The sequence below is a fragment of the Piliocolobus tephrosceles genome, chromosome 8 (assembly GCF_002776525.5).
Source record: "Piliocolobus tephrosceles isolate RC106 chromosome 8, ASM277652v3, whole genome shotgun sequence".
Classification (NCBI taxonomy): Eukaryota; Metazoa; Chordata; class Mammalia; order Primates; family Cercopithecidae; genus Piliocolobus; species Piliocolobus tephrosceles.
In genome coordinates this window covers 131307222-131325545 of record NC_045441.1, presented here as the reverse complement: position 1 = coordinate 131325545, position 18324 = coordinate 131307222, and the positions used below count along the sequence as shown (strand labels likewise).

The following is an 18324-nucleotide window of genomic DNA, read 5'->3' as shown; positions in this document are numbered from 1 at the left end:
TAAAAAAAAAAATGAGTGGCTAAGAACCCATGCCATGACTCCTGATGCCTTTGTCATGTAAACTTTGAGGATAATGAGAAATTTAGCAACCCCTTCACCTTGTGTTTGTTCATTCATTTATTCATTCAAAAATTAACCACTAGCTGTTTAGTAGGCACTGCCTTTGCTAAGGATGCCTGAGTGACTATGACATGACCTTGGCCATCAGTTAGCTAATTATAGTACCTTGTGATAACTGCTATAACAGAGATGAGCAGTAAGCTCCATGAACACATAAAATAAAACATTCTGAGTGGCAGTGTCAGGAGAAGTAACACCAGAGAGGCAGACAAATTAGGGGAGGATATTGTAAAACTGAGCACATAGTTTATTAAAAGGCAAAAAAGCATATGAAAGTGTGGTAAAGTCTGGAAAATATATGTAAATAAGCAATCCTTGAGGGTAGAAAATAAATTGTAGAAAAGGAAAAATAATGTGACAAAATATTATTTTATATAGGCAGGGCAAAGTTGGGTGATGAAGGGCCCGACCTGCTCTATAAAGGAACTTAGATTTTTATTTCATAGGCAGTAGAGGGGGTGCCATTGAAGCTTTTTTTTTTTTTTTTTTTGGAGACGGAGTCTCGCTCTGTCGCCCAGGCTGGAGTGCAGTGGCCGGATCTCAGCTCACTGCAAGCTCCGCCTCACGGGTTTACGCCATTCTCCTGCCTCAGCCTCCCGAGTAGCTGGGACTACAGGCGCCCGCCACCTCGCCCAGCTAGTTTTTTTTTTTGTATTTTTTAGTAGAGACGGGGTTTCACCGTGTTAGCCAGGATAGTCTCGATCTCCTGACCTCGTGATCCGCCCGTCTCGGCCTCCCAAAGTGCTGGGATTACAGGCTTGAGCCACCGCGCCCGGCCTGAAGCTTTTACAGTAAACAGAATACCATACAATTTCTGATTTGAGAGATACTAAGGAAGTAACATCTATAAGATTTGGACATACTTACTGTAAGAAGAAGAGGCAAGGGAGGTGTCAGAGATAACTCTTAAGTCTTTTGACTTGGACAACAGGTAAGATGGTGATTCTCAAAGATAATATGAGGATAACAAGTGCATTTGTGTACAAGATATCAAGAGCAGGGTCCTGCATGAGAAGACAGGTGGCCTGCTATATTGAAATCCTTTAAGGATGTAGAGGTGGTTATTTCCAGCAGGCAGTTGGAGACAGTGATCTGAAACCCAGATGCTGCCTGAGGAGTGACTAACAAATAGGAGTCCTACGTTGGTGGGTGGGAGCTGCGGGGTTTGGGAGGGCTCTCTGCTATGGAGAAGAGCTGTGATGGGTGCTCAGCCCTTCTCGCACACTGGCATGTGTTGGGGAGATATGCAGCATCCCATCACTGACCAAGGCATCTAAAAACAGAGACAGAGTTAGGGGGATTCTGAGTGGTCCCCCAAACTTAGGGGTTTGAGTGACATAGGAGAGACCAAAGAGCATCAGGGAGAAAAGGATCAATGTGACATAGGGATCTTATGTTAAAAGAGAAAAGATGGGCAGAGGAGGCCAGTGAAGATGGGAACAGAGAGCCACACCATAGGAGAAAACCCCTGTGGGAGGCATAGAGGTTTGAGGTTTCTTCCCTTGAGGTGCGCAGTGAATCTAGGACACCTATAAAGACCGCAGAGGTGAGTTGGTTTTTGGACCCTGAACCTGGGTGCCTGAATGTGTTTTCTCTTCTCCTAAAGCGAAAAAACAAAACAAAATAAAACTCACATGTGATGACTCATGTCTACTCCCAGCACTTTTGGAGGCTGAGGTGGGAGGATTGTTTGAGACCAGGAGTTTAAGACCAGCCTTGGCAACATAGAGAGACCTTTGTCTCTACATAAAAGAGTAATAAAAAAAAAAACTCCTAACTCATGGGAGGCTGACGGGAAGAGGTCGCGGCTGCAATGAGTCATTATTGTGCCACTGAATTCCAGCCTGGGTGACAGAGTAAGACCCTGTCTCTCAAACAACAACAAAAACCAAAACCAGAGAGCTTAGGTGCATCTAAGACCAATAGCTTGTTCTGGCCCATTCACAGAAATTTTCTTTTTTCTCAAATCTAGATACTAAGGCCATTTCATTCACTGTATGACTTTTTTTCTGTAATCTCTGGCCCCATCCGAATATCACATCCTCCGTTTGCCAGTCTTCTCTCAGATTTTCCCCAGTTTCCTGTCTCTGACTCACTGCCCAAAGCACCCTTAATGAATCATGTCTGTATTTGTGTCAGAAGTTTTTTTTTTTTTTTAATTTCAACTTTTATTTTAGATGTGGGGGGACAAGTGTAGGTATGTTACATGGGTATATTGTGTTATGCTGAGGTTTGGGGTATGGATCCCATCACCCAGGGAGTAAGCATAGTACCTGGTAGGTAGTTTTTCAACCCATGCCCCTCTCCCTCCCTCTCACTTGTGGTAATCTGCAGTGTCTATTGTTCTCATGTTTATGCCCATGTGTGCTCAGTGTTTAGCTCCCACTTGTAAGTGAGAACATGAAATATTTAGTTTTCTGTTCCTGTGTTAATTCGCTTAGGATTATAGAGCTCAACTAATCACTTCTTGTAACTCTTGAATTACATTTTTAGCACTTATTGGCAATCCTATCTTCTCCAAGTAAATTGTTTGTATAATTCTCCGCAGTAGCAATTTCAAACCCTCTCCTCTCTCCTCAAACTTTCAATGCTCACTTTTAGCAGATGACCTCTACTGTGTGAGTAGGGAAAAGTCGAAACCAGCAGAAGATACCTCCCTGAAATTGCCACCACCAAAACTGCAAACATACCTGCTTTCCCCCACCTTTTTTCTTTTTCATTCTTCCTGCTATATTGGAAGCAAGACTTCATTATTTACAGCCTCTATCTCTGCCTGTGAAATGGACCCCATCTTCTCTTACTTCCTCGTGGACTTGCTTTATTGATTATCTCCAATTTTCCCTATCAGCTTCTTCCTGTTATCATTTAAGGAAAACAAAGCCTCATTCATCTAAAATACAGAACTCAAGGACATGTTTCTTTGACCTACTCTCTGGTTGCCTCCTCTATCTCCTTTGCAGGCAGTTCTTACTTGACAAATCCTGCAAAGTCTGTTTCATAGGATTCTCCTGTCTGTGTCTCCTTGCCTGTCACTCTCTCCATTCTCTTTTTTATATTCCATGTTCTCCTTGGAGCTCTGGTTCATCCACCTGGAGATTTCTTCCCCAACTCTTCGTTTGGCTAACTTCTACTCATCCTTCAAGTCTCAAACTTCACTTCCCAAAGGAGGTCTTCTTCTGACTTTATATTAGGGTCCTGTGACATGCTTCTCTACCTCCCTTTTCTTTTGACATTCACGATGATTATTCTTATTACATCTGTCTCCCCCTTATTAAGCATTATGATGTATGAGAGCAAGCTTTTCATCTCCCTTGCCATGGAATCATCAGTATCGAATACAATGCCAGCATCCAGTATGCATTTGTATTAGTTTTCTATTGCTGTGTAAAAACATCACAAATTTAATGGCTTAATAAAAATACACATTTAGGAGTCCCAGATACACATTTAGGAGGAGTTCAAGAAAAAATGGTGGATAGGAGCAGGGCTAGCTTGCAGCTCCCACTGGGAGGGACACAACAGAATGTGGATACTCACATCATGAACTTTTTCCCAAGAACTACTGCAGGAACATATCAGGAAAGCCAAGAGAATCCACAGACCCTTTGAAGGAGGTGGATTGCCACTGCAGGCTCTGTGGGGTAGCCGAGGAACTCTGAAGACAAAGGATATAATCTCTTGGGAGCTCTATGGCCTGAGAAACCTGAATACGGCCAGGCGCGGTGGCTCAAGCCTATAATCCCAGCACTTTGGGAGGCCGAGACGGGCGGATCACGAAGTCAGGAGATCGAGACCATCCTGGCTAACATGGTGAAACCCTGTCTCTACTAAAAAATACAAAAAACTAGCCTGGCGAGGTGGCGGGCGCCTGTAGTACCAGCTACTGGGGAGGCTGAGGCAGGAGAATGGCCTAAACCCAGGAGGCGGAGCTTGCAGTGAGCTGAGATCCGGCCACTGCACTCCCGCCTGGGCGACAGAGCAAGACTCCATCTCAAAAAAACAAAAACAAAACAGAAACCTGAATACTTATCCAAAGGTGACCCTAGGGAAAGCTTATATTGTTCTTATGCAATCATAGCTGATGTGCACCTAAAAGCACCACCTCCAACCAACACAAAACCAGTGCACTTAACAAAAATGCAACCAAGGACCTTCACAGAGTCCACTTCACTCCCTGCTACCTCCACTGGAGCAGGTGCTGGTATCCACAGCTGAGAGACCTGAATACAGATCACATCACAGAACTCTTTGTACCAGTCTGGAGCCTGGAAGCTCCTCTGAGTGGCTAGATCTAGAAGAGAAACAACAATCAGTGCAGTTCAGGACTCAGAAAGCCCCATCCCTAGAGGAAAGGGGAGAGCACTGCATCAAGAGAGCACCCCTGTGGGACAAAAGAATCTGAACAGTAGCCCCTGAGTCCCAGATATTCTCAGTGACGTAGTCTACCCAAATGAGAAGGAAACAGGAAACAAACCTGGTAATATGACAAAATAAGGTTCTTTAACGCCCCCAAAAGACCACAGTAGATCACCAGCAATGGGTCCAAACCAAGAAAAAAATCTCTGAATTGCCAGGAAAAGAATTCAGAAGGTTGGTTATTAAGCCAATCAAGGAGGCACCAGAGAAAGGTGAAGTCCAACTTAAAGAAACAAAATGTTATACAGGATATGTTTGGAAAAATCTCCAGATAGCATAAATCAAAAACAATCACAACTTCTGGAAATGAAGGTCACAATTAGAGAAATGCAAAATGGATTGGAAACTCTCAGCAATAGAATCAAATGCATAGAAAAAAGAATTTCAGAGCTTGAAGAAAAGGCTTTCCAACTAACCCAATCCAACAAAGACAAAGAAAAAAGAATTTAAAAAAAATGAACAAAGCCTCCAAAAAGTTTGGGATTATGTTAAATAACCAAACCTAAGAATAATTGGTGTCCCCAGTGAGGAATAGAAATCTAAAAGTTTGGAAACATATTTGAAGGAATAATTGAGGAAGACTTTCCTGGCCTTGATAGAGATCTAGACATTCAAAAATAAGAAACTCAAAGAACACCTGGGAAATTCATCATAAAAAGATTATTGCCTAGGCACATACTCATCAGGTTATCTAAAGTCAAAACAAAGGAAATAATCTTAAGAGTCATGAGGCAAAAGCATCTGGTAACCTATAAAAGAAAATTTATCAGATTAGCAGCAGTTTTCTCAGCAGAAATCCTACAAGCTTGAAAGGATTGGGGTCCTATCTGTAGCCTCGTAAACAAAACAATTATCAGGTAAAAATTTTGTGTCCAGTGAAACTAAGCTTCATAAATGAAGGAAAGATACAGTCTTTCTCAGACAAACAAATGCTAAGAGAATTTGCCACTACCTAGCCAGCACTGCAAGAAAACCGCTAAAAGGCACTCTAAATCTTGAAACAAATCCTTGAAATACACAAAAATAGAAACTCCGTAAAGCATAAATATCACAGGACCCATAAAACAATAGCACAATTAAAAAAAAAAAAAAAAAGGTATTCAGGCAATAAATAGCATGACGAATAGAGTAGTACCTCACATCTCAATACCAACATTAAATGTAAATAGCCTAAACACTCCACTTAAAAGATACAGGATGGCAGAATGGATAAGAACTCACCAAACTATCTGCTGTCTTCAAGAGACTCACCAAACACATAAGGACTCACATAAACTTAAGGTAAAGGGGTGGAAAAAGATATTCCATGCAAATGGACACCAAAAGTGAGTAGGAGTAGCTATTCTTATATCAGACAAAACAAACTTTAAAGCAACAGCAGTTAAAAAAGATGAAGAATGACATTATGTAACTTTTGTAAAGGACTAGTCAAACAGGAAAATATCACAATTCTAAATATATACACAGCTAACACTTGAGCTTCCAAATTTATAAAATAACTACCACCAGACCTGAGAAATGAGATAGACAGCAACACAATAATAGTGGGGGGACTTTAATACTCCACTGACAGCACTAGATAGATCATCAAGACAGAAAGTCAACAACAAAAAAATGAACTTAAATTATACCCAAGAACAAATGGACTTAACAGATATTTACAGAACATTCTACCCAACAATTGCAGAATATATATTCTTTTCATCAGTACATGGAACTTTCTCCAAGATAGACTATATAATAGGTCACAAAACAAACCTCAACAAATTCAAGGAAACCAAATTATATCAAGTACTCTCTCAGACCACAGTGGAATAAAATTGGAAATCAACTCCAAAAGGAACCCCCCAAATCATGCAAATACATGGAAATTAAATAACCTGCTCCTGAACAATCACTGGATCAACAATGAAATCAAGATGAAAGTTTAAAACTTCTTTGAACTGAACAATAATAGTGACATAACCTATCAAAACCTCAGGTATACAGCAAAAGAGGTGCTAAGAGGAAAGTTCATAGAATTAAATGCCTACATCAAAAAGTGTGAAATTGCACAAATAGACAATCTAAGGTTACACCTCAAGGAACTAGAGAAACAAGAATAAACCAAACCCAAACCCAGAAGAAGAAAAGAAATAACCAAGATTAGAGGAAAGTAAATGAGATGGAAATAACAACAAAAGAAAATATAAAACATAAATGAAAAAAAAAAAAAACCTGGTTCTTTGAAAAGATAAATAGAATTGATAGACCGTTAGTGAGATTAACCAAGAAAAGAAAGGGAAGATCCAGATAAGCTCAACTAGAAATGAAATGGGAGACATTACAACTGATACCACAGAAATGCAAAAGATCATTCAAGGCTACTATGAACACCTTCACATGCATAAACTAGAAAATCTAGAGGAAATGGATACATTCCTGGAAACATACAACCCTCCTAGATTAAACCAAGAAGAAATAGAAACTCTGAACAGACCAATAACAAGCAGTAAGATTGAAATGTTAATTAAAAAGTTGCCAACAAAAAAAGTCCAGGATCAGATAGAAGATAGATTCACAGCTGAATTCTATCAGGCATTCAAAGAAGAATTGTTACCAATCTTATGAATATTATTCCAAAAGATATTGATGCTATTCCAAAAAGGGAATCCTCTCTAAATCATTCTATCAAGGTAGTATCACCCTAATATCAAAACCAGGAAAGGACATAACAAAAAAGAAAACTACAGGCCAATATCCCTGATGAATATGGATGCAAAAATCTTCAACAAAATACTAGCTAACAGAATCCAACAGCATATCAAAAAGATAATCCACCATGATCAAGTGGGTTTCATACTAAGGATGCAGGGATCATTTAACATCTGCAAGTCAATGAATGTGATACATCATATAAAAAGAATTAAAACAAAAATCACATGATTATCTCAGTAGATGCAGAAAAAGCATTTGACAAAATCCAACATCTCTTTATGATTAACACCCTTAGCAAAATTGGCAAAATGTGGTATAGAAGGGACATGCCCTAAGGTAATAAAAGCCGTCTATAACAAACCCACAGCCAACATTATACTGAATGGGGAAAAGTTGAAAGCATTCCTCCTAAGAACTGGAATAAGACAAGGATACCCACTTTCATCACTTCTATTCAACATAGTACTGAAAGTCCTAGCCAGAGCAATCAGACAAGAGAAAGAAATAAATGGCATCCAAATTAGTAATAAGAAAGTCAAACTCTCATTGTTTGCTGATGACATGATGATCGTATACCTAGAAAACCCTAAAGACTTATCCAAAAAGCTCCTAGAACTGGTGTATGAATTCAGCAAAGTTTCAGGACACAAAACTAATGTACACAAATAAGTAGCACTGCTATGCACTAACAGCAACCAAGCTGAGAATCAAATCAAGAACTCAATCCCTTTTATAATAGCCAAAAAAAAAAGAATATAGTTAACCAAGGAGGTGAAATACCTCGACAGAGAAAACTACAAAACACTGCTGAAAGAAATCATAGAAGACACAAACAAATGAAAACACATTCCATGCCCATGGATGAGTAGAATAAATATTGTGGAAATGATCATACCACTAAAAGCAATCTACAAATTCAATTCCCACCAAAATACCACCATCATTCTTCACAGAACTAGAAAAAGTAATCCTGAAATTCATGTGGAACCAAAAAAGAGCCCACATAGCCAAAGCGAGACTAAGCAAAAAGAACAAATCTGGAGGTATCACATTACCTGACTTCAAACCACAGTATAAGATCATAGTCACTAAAACAGAATGTCCCTGGTATAAAAATAGGCATATAGCCCAATGGAACAGAATAGAGAACCCAGAAATAAAGCCAAATACTTATAATCAACTGATCTTTGACAAAGTAAACAAAAATATAAAGTGGGGAAAGGACAGCCAATTCAACAAATGGCACTGGGATAATTGGTAAGCCACATGTAGAAGAATGAAACTGGTTTCATCTCTCACTCTACACCAAAATCAACTCAAGATAGACCAAAGACTTAAATCTGAGACCTGAAAACATACAATTTCTAGAAGATAACATAGGAAAAACCCTTCTAGACATTGGTTTAGACAAATGCTTTGTGATCAAGAACCCAAAAGCAAGTGCAACAAAAACAAAGATAAATAGATGGTACTTAATTAAACTAAAAAGTTTCTGCACAGCAAAAGAAATAATCTGCAGAGTAAACAGACAACCCTGAGAAAATCTTTGCAATCTATATATCTGACAAAGGACTAATATTCAGAATCTACAAAGTACTCAAACAGATCAGCAAGAAAAAAACAATCCCATCAAAAAGTGGGCTAAGGACATTAATAGATAATTCTTAAAAAAATACATATAAATTAGTGATCAGGGAAATGCAAACCAAAACCACAGTGTGATACCACCTTACTCCTGCAAGAATGGCCATAATCAAAAAATCAAAAAATAATAGATGCTGGAATGGATGTGGTGAAAAGGGAACACTCTTACACCGTTGGTGGGATTGTAAACTAGTACAACCACTATGGAAAACAGTGTGGAGATTCCTTAAAGAACTGAAAGTAGATCTACCATTTGATCCAGCAATCCCACCGCTCTACTAGGTATTTATCCAGAGGAAAATAAGTCATTATAGGAAAAAGGTTCTTGCACACACATATGTCTTCATAGCTTTGCCTTCCCCGGAATGTCATATAATTGAAATTATATAGTATATAATCTTTTCAGACTAGCTCTTTTCACTTAGAAATATGCATATAGGTTTACTCCTTGTCTTTTCATGACTTGAGAGTTAAGTTTTTTAAGTCATAAAATCTCTGAATAACATTTCATTATATGGATGAATCACACTTTGCTTATCCGTTTGTCTATTGAAGGACATGTTGGTTGCTTCCAAGATTTGGCAACTTTGAACAAAGATGCTATAAGTATTTATGTGTAGGATTTTTTGTGAAGACAAGTTTTCAAATTTTTTGGTATATCAAGAAGTGTAATAGCTGCATCATATAGTAAGGTTATATTGAGCTTAATAAGAAACTTCCAAGCTATTTTCTAAAGTGACTGTACCATTTGGCACTCTCATGAGCAATAAATTCTCACCAGCATCAGTTCCTGATACTTCATATCCTCACTAGCATCTGTTTTTTTTCACTCTTTGGATTTAAGCCCTTCCACAGGGTATGTAGTGGTATCCCATTGTTGTTGTAATTCCCTAATGACATATTAAGTTAAGAATTTTTTCATATGCCATTTACCATCTGTTTATATTCTCTGGTGTTATCTTCCCCATCACTGCAAAATATATCTGTTTGAAGCCCTAAACCTTAATGCAACTGTATTGAAGATAGGGCCTAAAAGGAACTAATTAAGGCTAAATTAGGTTAGAAGGGTGGGACCCTGATCCAATAGGATTTGTGTCCTTATAAAAAGAGTCACCAGAGAGCTTTCTTTCCCTCTTTCTCTCTGTGTGCACAGAGGAAAGGCCATGTGAGGACACGGTAAGAAGGTGATCATCCACAAGCCAGGGAGAGAGGCCTCACCAGAAACTGAATTTGACAGCACCTTGGTTATGGACTTCTGACCTCCAGAACTATAAGAAAGTAAGTTATCTGTCGTGTAAGGCACCTAGACTGTGGTATTTTTTTATGGTAGTCCAAGCAGACTAAAACATTTGGTAAGGATCTTTGGCCCAGTTTTAGGTTGTGTTGTTTTCTTAATGTTGAATTTTAATATTTGCTTATACATGAATTATTTAGCAGATACGTGTTTTGCAAATATTTATATCTAGTCTGTGGCATATCTCAATTTTTAGCCCTGAATACTTTGTTTCATAACCATCAGCTTAAGTATCTTTCCCACTAGTCCGTAAGCCCTTGGAAGGTAAGGAAGAAGTCCTTAAACTGAGGCAACCCCAACAGCAAGCACAGATCCTAGCACAAGTTAGATACATAAGATAAATAATTTGCAGGTTGGTTTACAGAATAAATGGATAAACAGTGACGTGAAGGGAAAGGTTAATGTATTTCGAAGAGGAGTTTAATGTCAGGCAGAGGAAGCAATGTCAGCTCCACAGGGCTACGTTATGTCCACTGGAGAAAAATACCATCTCATAGTGGGGGATAGCATCACACAGACAGGAGGGGCAGCAGCCCACATATAGTTTAGAGGGGCACCTGCCTGCCAAGGCTGGCAAAAAGGAGACCAGACAGGAGGTGGCTATAGAGACATCATGAACTTCAACTTATCTTAGCTATAATACTTTCTTCCCTGAAGACGGAGTGCAGAACTCTGAATTCCAGAATCATTTCAACCGTATTGGGGACCAATCACTTGATCCTATTCTTATCTCTCTGACGTACGACACTACGCCCTCCTCTGAGTAATGGACACCATTTCTAAAACTGAATCTTGCTACTAAAATAATTCAGATGATATATTTTTCCAATTCAGGAACTTGCTTTATTTTATTTAGTCGTTTTCTCTCTCTCTTCCATGTTTTCCAGAGACTGCAGCTAAACTGGGCTTTCAACATCAACATGAAGTTCATCATCCTTTGGGCTCTCTTGAATCTGACTGGTGAGTGTGTGCATATTTGTCTCTTTACTCACCAAAGAGAAATCCTGGGAAAAGCATGAAAGATGGGTAACGGCGAGAGGTGTCATTCCAGAACTCAAGTGTAGAATGGTTCTCTGTCCCTCCCCACTGCCCCGTTCCCATCAAGTATCCTCCTGTGATAGTGCCTGCCTGCCTGCTGCAGGAGGATTGCTTGTGTACTTTTGGGGGAGGTGTGGACATTGTCACTCAAATACCAGACCCACTCCTAAGAGCTGACTCTGGACCTGCCTGCAACAGAATTGATGTTCTGCACCACAGAGGGCACAGCAGAACATTGAAGAGTCAGATATCTCCTGGCACAGTTCCTGTTACTCAGGCATAAACCCAGGTTTATTCATAAATCTTCTCTTTCTCTCATACCCCACATTTGATCTCTTTGAAAAACGTTATTGGCTTTATCTTCTAAACGTATCCTAAATCCAATCACATCTCGCCGTCTCCACTGCTCACAATGATCCAAGCCACCACCTCTTGCCTGGATTAGCAAATTATTCTCCTAACAGATCCCTCTACCTCTATACTTCTGCACTCTACAGGTTCTCCATGAGGAGACTGTCATCACTTCTTTGCACAAATCCTTGAGTGGTTCCATTTGTACTCAGAAAACAAGGCCGAGTTCTTACAATGGTCTACAAAACCCTCCATTCACCTTGGAGCCCCTTTCCTGCTCTGCTCCCCTTCATTCACTCTGGGTCAGCAGCCATGGCCTCTGTGACATAACTGACATAAGCCTCAGGACCCATGTTGCAGCTGTTTCCTCTGCCTGGAGTCCCTTCACCCAGATATTTGACTATGCGACTTCCCCCATCTTCATGTTATTGTTCAACATTGCCCATGAAGTTCTACTCTGATGACTGGTTTAATACTACCTGAGGCTGGATGTGGTGGCTCACGCCTATAATCCCAGCACTTTGGGAAGCTGAGATGGGAGGATCACTTGAGCCCAAGAGTTGAGACCAGCCTGGGCAAGACTCCATCTCTATAAAAAAAATTCAAAAATTTAAAAATTAGCCAGATGTGGTAGCACACACCTGTAGTCCAAGCTACTCAGGAGGATTGCTTGAGCCCAGGAAGTTGAGGCTGCAGTGAGCCTGATCTTGCCACTGCATTCCAATCTAGGCAACAGAGTGGGATCCTGTCTCAAACAAACAATAAACAAATACTGCCTGATACCCTTCCTTCTCCCTCAACACACAATTGGTAATACCTTTCTCTTTCCCTGTCCTACTTTTATTTCCATAGCACTAATCAACATTTAACATCATATATAGTTTACTTGTGTGTTTTTCCAGAGCACTAATCACCATTTAATATCCTACATAGTTTATTTGTGTGTTGTGTTATTATTACTGAATATATTCATTAATTGTAGTAAATGAGAGCAGGAATATCTACTTTGTTCACTATTTAGCCCAAGCTCCTAAAACAGAGCTTGACATATATTAGGTACTCAATGTATATTTGTTAAAACAATACATTATCTTTCCCCTCCTTAGACTCTTAGCATTTGGTCTGTTCTTGTCATGATACTTACATAATTCTGTCTTGAGTTGTTGTTGGGAAAAAGATATAAGACTTATTAAAGCATTCTAAAATTGCTAAAAATAGTAAAAAAATAAAATGCGTTGACTTAGCATATAACCCACTAAATTGTGGAAGGTATTTAAGAAAGTTTAACATTTAATTTGAAAGACTTTATTGACAATGAAAAAGCCAAACACTTTTTGTTCTTCAAAAGAGATATGTTTCTACCATTTATCATTTTCTTCATGTTTTAGAACAAAGTAAGTCATTTTACAGATTTAGTTTACAGAAAAGGGTAGGGGAACTTGGAGCCTATTAAATGACTTTCCTGAAGTTCTTCTAGTGATGACTGAGAAATCTTGGAATTTCTTTTCTATGCTTCTCTTTCCAGTTGCTTTGGCCTTTAATCCAGATTACACAGTCAGTTCCACTCCTCCCTACTTGGTCTACTTGAAATCTGACTACTTGCCCTGCGCTGGAGTCCTGATCCACCCACTTTGGGTGATCACAGCTGCACACTGCAATTTACCGTGAGTGATAAGCCTTCAAAGGTACTCCATTCTTTGGGTTCTCAGGTTGGGCATAGACTCTCACCCCTGTCTGAGACCATCTCCCAATTAAATGGGATTAGAAAGGCCTTTGGGAGACATAGGAGGGTACAGAAGAAGGTCTTTGGGGAGGAATAATATAATAATATAGGCTCATAAAGATGGAGAAGCCATCTCTGTTAAGTCCACTCATAAATGTCTATATTGTTCCAGAAAGCTTCGGGTGATACTGGGGGTTACAATCCCAGCAGACTCCAGTGAAAACCATCTGCAAGTGATTGGCTATGAGAAGATGATTCATCACCCACGCTTCTCAATCACATCTATTGATCATGACATCATGCTCATCAAGCTGAAAACAGAGGCTGAACTCAACGACTATGTGAAACTAGCCAACCTGCCCTACCAAACTATCTCTGAGAATACCATGTGCTCTGTTTCCACCTGGAGCTACAACGTGTGTGATATCTGTGAGTTCAAGACAATGTTCTCTCAGAATTAGACATGCTTCTACACCTTTACAACTCTTGGCTTCTTCAATTCTGCCTAGTGAAGATTTCTTCTCTTTATTTATCCTCTTTCTCCCCTTCCCTTTTCTCTGTACCTCACTGAAGGAGTGCTTCAAGGTTTTTGGATTTTTTACTCACTCACTGTATCTTTCTATCATTTTCTCTTTCATATATGATAGAAGTGGTTTTAGTGGAAAGAAAACATTTGTATTCTAATCCTAATTTTCCATGTGACAGCAGATCATTTTACCTTGGAGCCTCAATTTCCTTAACTCTAAAATAAAGCAGACTACTACGTTGTGTATTTTCAAACCATTTCAGGCAATAAAACAACTTGAAATAAATATCAATGTATTAAATGTAAAATAAATGCATCATATTTTACTAAATGAGATAGAACTTCCTTATGAAAGATTGTAATAAAGATACACAGTTAAAATTTTAAGAAGAACTTCTGAAATAAACATTTTTAACTAGTAACATTCTAAGCATTCACTCATTTCTTCAGAAAACTGACAAAGAGTTCCCATTATTTTTATCAATGGAAGTCTTCTATATATAAATTGAAACTCTTGAACTAGATATTCTATCTAAGCTTTCTTCTATGCCTCATATTTCGTATTCCATAAAAAACTCCCACAACTCAAGGCAGCTTTCTGTTTTCTAAGTTGCATCCCCATCTGCCCATTACCCCATCTCCAAATTTTTATGCAAACTCTAATTAACTGCCTATAGTTGTTAATTATGAGAGTTGAGAGTAGTGGTGAAGGGGAGTTGATTACCTATTAGCAAAATAGAACAATGATATAATCCCTCATGAAGAATTATTAATGCAACTTTACTCATAAGTTTGAGTATGTATAATACACATCATACACTAGATACTATAGTATGAAAAGGAGATTTATTTGAAACAAGCCTGTCAAGTTACATTCATCTATCCATCACTACTTTCTTTTTATAGAAGTCAATGGGCAGATATACACTTATTCTATCATTGTTGCCGTGATTCAAGCCTTTTAAAACTACTCCTTAGTAAATACCTTCAGATTTGGAGCACATTTTCTTGAATATATTAAGAAGTAGAAATTATTTGTCCTCTGAGAGTCAATTTGATTTTTGGAAACAGCCAGATGTCCTTCCGATGAGCAGTATGTTTGATTCATCTGGGTTATGGCACGTGGGTCAAAACGAGATATAACTTCAAAAAAAAAAATGCATCTTATTTTTATCTGGCTCATGAAGTAGTTAAGTAAGAATTTCCTACGGAAGTATTCCCAAAAGAAATGTTTAGCCATGAAATTATTGCTTGGAAAATAAAGTAAAGGATCTCAAACATTTTCTTTTCAAGAACTAATACATTATTTTCAAATAAAAACATTAAACATACTCCTCCATTATTTAAAAAAAAAATCTTAAAATGCAGCACTTCTTCCCAAAGAAACATCCGTGGAAAGAACATGTGCCACATGTGTTCATACTACTTTGTTATTTTTCTCATTTTGTTTCAGATTGGACAAATTTTGTTATAAGTGTGCACAGTTCACAGTATTTGTGGACCATTGACATAAAGAAAGGAACTTTAATTAGGAACCAGGAAACCCAGTTTTAAATCCCAGCTTTACATACTAGCTTTATATCTTTAAGAAAACTGTTTTTTCAGTGACTTTTTTGTGCAGATACTTGGTTTTGTTTTGACCTGACAAATGAGAAAGTAGGCCAGGTATCTGTAAATTCCTCCAAACTCTAAAAATTACATGTCAAAGGAAACTCTTTGAATGCTTAAATTTCGAGAAAAGTTTTTTTTTTTTTTTTTTGAGATGGAGTCTCACTCTTGTCACCCAGGCTGGAGTGCAGTGGCAGGGTCTCAGCTCACAGCAACCTCTACCTCTCAAATTCCAGTGATTCTCCTGCCTCCCAAGTAGCTGGAATTACAGGCCCTTAGCACCACACCCAGCTAATTTTTCTACTTTTAGTAGAGAGAGTGTTTTACCATGTTGGCCAAGCTGGTCTCGAACTCCTGACTTCAGGTGATCCGCCTGTCTCGGCCTCCCAAAGTGCTGGGATTACAGGCGTGAACCACTGTTCCCAAAAAAGTTTAAAACAAAGCGTTTCATTTCATTGCAGGAGTGTCTCTTATTTACATACAACTTCCAAGAATTTGATGGCTTTTATAAGGTCAGACATTTGCATCATAAGAAATTGTTAATCTGATCATCTCCTGTACCTTCGTTGTCCTAACTGCCACAGTTCTGATTTCTCTGAATGTTTGATCTCTTTTCATTTCTGATGGTAGGAGAAGAAAAGTTTTTTAAAAGAAGATTTAATACCTAAGAGAACTCTTAAGGAAGTTTGACTTCTGTCTTTTCTTTAGACAAGGAGCCTGATTCACTGCAAACTGTGAACATCTCTGTAATCTCCAAGCCTCAGTGCCGCGATGCCTATCAAACCTACAACATCAAGGAAAATATGCTGTGTGTGGGCATCGTGCCAGGAAGGAGGCAGCCCTGCAAGGTAAAATACTCTCCATGCTTTAATTTTCCCATTTTCTTCCTTCTGTCTTGCCAGAAAGATAACCTGCTTTTCTGTTGCTGTTATTTTTGTTTTCCTGGCAGGAAGTTTCTGCTGCCCCGGCAATCTGCAACGGGATACTTCAAGGAATCCTGTCTTTTGCGGATGGATGTGTTTTGAGAGCCGATGTTGGCATCTATGCCAAAATTTTTTACTATATACCCTGGATTGAAAATGTAATCCAAAATAACTGAGCTCCTGCGGCAGTTGTGGACCATGTGACACGGCTTGTCCCCATCGTTCAGCTTTAGAATTGAATATAAATTAATTCCTTACATTGCCCCTGTCTCACTTGTCTCACTTCTGCTACCTGTCTCACTTCACTGCATACCTGTCTCACTTCTGCTAAACAGAATGGGTGCTTGAGCAGTTTTACTTGTACATATCTTCACTGTAATTATTCATAACAACCCTTCTTGCCTTCTAGATAAGAATGGAAAAACCAAAATTCCTTAGATAACTGAAGTTTATGACGTGGGAATTATGTTCTCTGTAATGAACTGGTAACTGACATAAAATAAAGACCACTCCACAGCCATTAGACAATGTGTGATTTTGGCACATTACTATGCTGATTGAAAAAAGAAAGTCTAATAAAGAGTAATCTAAATAGAAGTGTAGGGGAGGGCAAAGGTGAGAGGGAGGTGTTACACTAACTTCTCCTTGCCCATACAGCTCTCAATGCCATAGATGGATTCTGGTCATTCATTTTGCAGGATTCTGGGTGTTTGCTGGAGACATGAGGAGTTACTATAAAAGTTAACTGAGGTTATGGCACAGCAGATAAATGGGAAATCAATGACAGATTTTCCTAGTACATATTTGCCTTTTATATAAAGCTAGTTGCCCAGGAACTCCACTTTCTCACTCTATAGTATCTTTTCCTCCCTTCCTTCCTTCTCTTTTCACTTCACTCTGCAGTCTGTTACCTCCTGAGAGTTTTAATTGATAGTTTTACGGGGGGGGGGGGGGTTCTGGCCAGTTGACTGAGTATTTAAAAAAACAAAAACAAGAACAGATTTTAGAGAGTTCAGCCTGTGGCTGCTACAAGTGGACTACCGGAGTCTTTCAGCCCAGCTAGGGAAGAAGAGAACCCCCTCAGGAAGCAGAAGCTCCAGTAGGAAGACTTGATCTCTCCAGGACTCTAAAACCCCTAAATCAGTAATGCCTAGTTTGCAGTGTTGAGAAGCTAAATTTTGAGTGTGAATTATTAAGTGCAACTGTGAGAGCTTCATCTTCACGTATTTTATTAACTGAAATTTTAGTTTGGGAGAAAAATGGTTTGGAGGCCATTTTTCAGAGGAGCACCTGAGCCTCTAAAGATGTCTCCCAACCTGAGCTGGTCCTAAGATTTCAATAGATCATAGTGATATTGTATAAGACCAGCTGATCCTAGATGGTGAAACATGGCAAGGTCACTGGATTCCAAGAGCATTAGCACTATCCATAAGACTCCACTAGCACGGTGAGGTGACCTCCTTGGTTGGAGAATACATCATTTTTGTGTGGAATGAAGTAAGGCATTCAGAGAATCCAAGGAATGTGATGCTAGGACAGTAACGGTGACAGGGGAAAGAAAATCCATATTCAGTATATGTTATTTTGAGTGAGGACAAGTAGCTACTCCCTCTGGCCTGAGCTGCACCATGCTGCCCATTTCTGTCTTACTGTACATGTGCTAACAAAAAAGGGAAGATGGAGCTTCCATGGTGGATATGACTGGCCCCCAGGTACACCTTTTCTTCTGGTGTAGCTGCAGGCATCCCCCCATGCAAGTTTCCAGCTTTCTTACCTATGTTTGTAGCTTAATATTTATGTATGCTCTTTGTTAGGAAAAAAAAATGAGGCCAGGTGCAGTGGCTTACGCCTGTAATCCCAGCACTTTGGGAGGCCGAGGCAGGCAGATCACGAGATCAGGAGATCGGGACCATCCTGGCTAACATGGTGAAACCCCATCTTTACTAAAAATACAAAAAAAAAAAAATAGCCAGGAGTGGTGGTG

At 39.2% G+C, this 18324-nt stretch overlaps 1 protein-coding gene across 1 annotated transcript; it reads left to right on the top strand.

Annotated features, from left to right (window-relative positions):
- Positions 1 to 11091: 11091 nt before the first annotated feature.
- On the top strand, positions 11092 to 16602 carry PRSS58 (serine protease 58). The gene is made up of 5 exons (XM_023184873.2): positions 11092 to 11131; positions 13086 to 13224; positions 13456 to 13712; positions 16126 to 16265; positions 16367 to 16602. The coding sequence occupies exons 1-5, from the start codon at positions 11092 to 11094 to the stop codon at positions 16514 to 16516; spliced, it is 726 nt and encodes a 241-aa protein (XP_023040641.1). The 3' UTR covers positions 16517 to 16602.
- Positions 16603 to 18324: the final 1722 nt, after the last annotated feature.

Excerpts from the sequence above, each read along its gene's own strand:
- PRSS58 (XM_023184873.2), top strand. The coding sequence starts at position 11,092 with ATGAAGTTCATCATCCTTTGGGCTCTCTTGAATCTGACTG. Across the intron at positions 11,132-13,085 it reads GGCTCTCTTGAATCTGACTG|TTGCTTTGGCCTTTAATCCA; the intron begins GTGAGTGTGTGC and ends TTCTCTTTCCAG. Across the intron at positions 16,266-16,366 it reads GAAGGAGGCAGCCCTGCAAG|GAAGTTTCTGCTGCCCCGGC; the intron begins GTAAAATACTCT and ends TTTTCCTGGCAG.